We start from the raw sequence: 4,557 nt of genomic DNA, 5'->3' as shown, positions 1-4,557 counted from the left end.
CTCTCACACACACACACACACACACACAAACACACACTCTCCTCAGGTATCTCACAAACACAAACACACATGCACACATGCACGCTCGGCCCAAAGTGGATAACACACCGTGACTTTAAAGTGTTAGACGGCAATGAAACATCATCACCAGCACAGACCAGACATTGCTTTACATCCCTCCATCCACACACACACACACACACACACACTCGCACGTGCACACACACACACACACACTCGCACGGACACTCACACACACTTGCACGCGCGCACGCACGCACACACACACGTGCACACACACACACACACTCGCACGTGCACACACTCGCACACGCGCACACACACACACACACACACACTGCCCCATTAACCTTTACCCAGCCTGAATCTGACCAGACAGAACATGCCCCCCCCCCACGTCAGAGAGCATCTAAACTATAATTTACTTTTGATTCAATTAACTAAATTGCACTTTCAATGACATTGGCTTCAATGGCGCATCAGCTGCGATGGCAAGACGTAATGGCTCATTTATCAGGAGCTGTTTTACTGTTTTAAGGGGAGGACTTGTCATTGCCACAGAGTACTGTCATGACCTATATGGTATGAATTCATAATTAGCTTTGTCTCTGTAATGATGTGTGAGCACTTTAATTTAGCCAGTGTGATTTACTGTTGGGTGTGTGTGTGTACGTGTGTGTGTGCTCTAGTGCACTTCATATAAAAACCAGTGTCCACTCATTCAGAGTAGATCACTGATTATCCTCCATGGCTTCATGCATAGTCAATATCACACACACGCACGCACACACACACACACACGCTGTTACCTGTGCAGCAGGAGTCAAACTGAACTCCTTGGCTGAGTGTGTGTGGGATAAGCTGTTACCTGTGCAGCAGGAGTCAAACTGAAATCCAACACGGTCGATCTGCCACTCTCTGTGCGCAAAATGGAGGTCAATCACAAACAAGACACCTATCCCCCCCTGGTGGACAGTCTTATGTATGCACACCACTTCTCTGACCGATCAGACTGGCCGCCTACTACTACCCATGCCCCGCCCCTACATTATTTCAGTTTCCTGTTTTTGTGTGCATATCAACAAACAAACAACCAATAAATAAGCATAAAACAAATTTGAAGACAACACATGTGACTGATCCTATATGCTTTAATAATTACACTGCATGCAAATATGTTGAAATTACACAAATAGTTGTCATTGTAAATAAAAGCAAACAAACAATGCCAACCATGAGAACAGACCCTTGAACGCCCCCCCCCCCCCCCCCAGGCCGTCCTCATGAGGAAGGTAAGAGCTTCACAGGCATGTAGGTGCGGTGATTGGGCCTCTAGAACTCGTGGGTAATTGTCTTTGAGACGTATAAGTGCTGTATAATATCAATATCAATATTTACTGTCAGTTTTAGTGAGAACACACACACACGCACACACACACACAGAACCCATTGACAACCAAGTGAAAATGAAGCAGAGAACACGTTGAAGGTAACAGAAAAGGGACTTTTCTCATCCAAAACACCTCCATTGTTTTGTTATAGCCTTCCCATGGCAAAGGCTAAACATAACAGGAGTGCTAATGTCATTTTGAAAATGATCCTATATTTAGAAAATATTATTATTAATATTAATTATGAAAATTACTTTACCTCAGTAAAGGCTATTCACCAGTCATGAACTATTTCAATTCCCCATTCCCCTGATTCTTATTCTACTTACAGGCAAAAGCCTGCTAAGCTACACCCATTCTGCTTGTCTGTATAGAACACAGTATGCTGTATAAGCTACACCCCTTCTGCGTGTGTGTAAAGAACACAGCTACCCCCCTTCTCTGTGTGTAAAGAACACAGCTACACCCCTTCTGCGTGTGTATAGAACACAGCTACACCCCTTCTGCACGTGTAAAGAACACAGCTACACCCCTTCTGCGTGTGTGTAAAGAACACAGCTACACCCCTTCTGCACGTGTAAAGAACACAGCTACACCCCTTCTGTGTGTGTATAGAACACAGCTACACCCCTTCTGCGTGTGTAAAGAACACAGCTACACCTCTCCTGCGTGTGTGTATAGAACACAGCTATACCCCTTCTGCGTGTGTATAAAGAACACAGCTACACCCCTTCTGCGTGTGTGTAAAGAACACAGCTACACCCCTTCTGCGTGTGTGTAAAGAACACAGATAGTCAGTCAGTCTGCGGGCCACAACCTTAAAAGGAAACTTCCGGAGGTTTTTAACTAGGCCCTATTTTCTTTTCAGGGCCAGATTTATACTAGGGACAAAAATGACCAAAATTGGTCCCGTATTGGGTTGGAGTTATTGAGTAAGAGTTATTGAGTTAGAACGATATAACTGACAACAGCAAACCGGCTATAGCATGTAATCCTGTGTTATCGCTGGTTAGCGATTAGCCTAGCCGCCTGAGTCTCCGGTACAAAGTCAGTGCCAGGAGACCAGCGATGGCGCCGACGAGGACGAGGACGCCCACCGCGATGCCCAGACCGACCGAGGCGCTGCGCTCACCGCCATCTCGGCCGCCAGACGACGCTGGAGGACGAAAGAAGAAAACAGTGAATGACGATGAAGACAAACTTACCGTTAGTTAGTTATAATTATTACTGTCATGTGCTTATTTCAAAACACTTACCCTCTTCTTTAGAGGTGAGAGCTGAAAGGCAATTGATCAGCAGTTAGTTCAGTGGGATAGAGTGTTCAACAATGAGCACATTTATTTATTCACTATAAAAAACTTTATTTTCTGTTAAGGCCTAACAGTTCTTTTGCAGCCTTTTGCACCTGTAAACATCAACTCCAATGCGTTCAATGTGTGTGCAAACTCAGGCAAAAGCCAAAAATTCAGTGAATCCACGTATGCTTGTGTGCGCATGCACACACACACACACACACACACTCTCAGACGTCAGTCAGTAACTAGCAAAGCCTGCAGGATGAAGGTGAACTCCCACTGAGAACACTGGCACTGCCACCACACAAAGCACAGCTGCAGAGGACAGAGACACTACACGTCTGAAGGATGCTCCTGCCACAGGAGGACAGAGAGAGACGCTCTTGCCACAGGAGGACAGAGAGAGCTACTCGTCTGAAGGACAGGAGGACAGAGAGAGCTACTCGTCTGAAGGACAGGAGGACAGAGAGAGCTACTCGTCTGAAGGACAGGAGGATAGAGAGAGCTACTCGTCTGAAGGACAGGAGGATAGAGAGAGCTACTCGTCAGGAGGACAGAGAGAGCTACTCGTCTGAAGGACAGGAGGATAGAGAGAGCTACTCGTCTGAAGGACGCTCCTGCCTGATCTAGGGAGGAGGAGGGGAGAGGAGAGGAGTGGAGTGGAGGATCTAGAGAGGAGGGGAGGATTGAGGGAGGAGGAGGGGAGAGGAGTGTGTTGGGTACATACTGGTCTCGGTGCGGGTCCTGATGGGGACGGAGGTGATGAATGTGGAACCAGAGAGGCCATCTTGGATGGGGGTGGTCTCAGCACTCCTGCGTCTCCTGCCGCTGCCACTGTTACATTGCTGCGGAGGAAACACAGGACTGAGCAGGACGTGTATACACACACACACACAAACACACTCGCACACACACGCACACACACATACACACAATCAGTGTGTTTACATGATGGTATAATTCGAATCTTTGCTTAGTCGGACTATGCTATCTTTTGGGGCAAGTGCTATTATCCCAATATACATGGCAGTGAATAAATCGAATCATTGGCCAAAAGCATGTCATATCCGATACGATAGGTGGCGCTGTTTTCATTACAACTAGTGGTGATACAGCCCTTTCCGCTTGACCTCTTCACCACTACCAATAACAACAACAGTTGATTGAGCATGAATCGCATCTGTTCATCGGTCCATGGACACACACACATTGACGCACACACACACACACAGACACACACACTCACACACATACACACACACACACACACACATTCACGCACACACACACACACGAACACACACACACACATTGACACACACATACACACGCAAAGACACACACACACACACGCGTACACACACATAGACACGCACACACACACACATTGACACACACACACACTCTCTCTCTGCTGGTCCTCTCCACACCTTAAACTGGCTGCAGGTGCTCATCTCACACAGCCTGGTGATGCAGTGCAGGTAGTACGTGGAGATGCTCTGGTTCTGCTGTTCTATGAAGCGGAACGCAGGGAAGGAGAACCGGGCCTTCTGGCTGTCCCCATTCTCCGTCATGGTGGTCATCTGGTCGACGGAGCACCTTTTAAAGACAAGGGAGCCTCACATTCAGTGCAGGACAAGAGTGTCAATATCCAGAGAGCAACCAGAGTAGTGGCTCTCATATGTAGTGACTCTCATGTGTAAAGGAAACCGATTTGCCATGTAGAAGTCCAAAGGAACCCTTTAAAAACGGAACATTGATATGTTGTTTGAGTATGGATATGATATTGATAATGGAGTTGTATTGATATGTTGTTTGAGTGTGGATATGATATTGATAATGGAGTTGTA

General features: G+C 46.8%; 1 protein-coding gene across 1 annotated transcript in view; it reads right to left on the bottom strand.

Annotated features, from left to right (window-relative positions):
• Window positions 1-2,428: 2,428 nt before the first annotated feature.
• Window positions 2,429-4,557, bottom strand: part of si:ch211-229d2.5 (zona pellucida-like domain-containing protein 1) — a 7,738-nt gene continuing 5,609 nt past the window's right edge. The window contains exons 7-9 of the mRNA XM_042710334.1: window positions 4,138-4,306; window positions 3,435-3,552; window positions 2,429-2,568 (exon numbers count right to left, since the gene is read on the bottom strand). Coding sequence (XP_042566268.1) covers window positions 2,429-2,568; window positions 3,435-3,552; window positions 4,138-4,306 — 427 coding nt within the window. The remainder of the gene's footprint in view (window positions 2,569-3,434; window positions 3,553-4,137; window positions 4,307-4,557) is intronic.

The sequence above is a fragment of the Clupea harengus genome, chromosome 17, assembly GCF_900700415.2.
Source record: "Clupea harengus chromosome 17, Ch_v2.0.2, whole genome shotgun sequence".
Taxonomy (NCBI): Eukaryota; Metazoa; Chordata; class Actinopteri; order Clupeiformes; family Clupeidae; genus Clupea; species Clupea harengus.
This window is presented reverse-complemented; position numbering and strand designations above follow the sequence as displayed.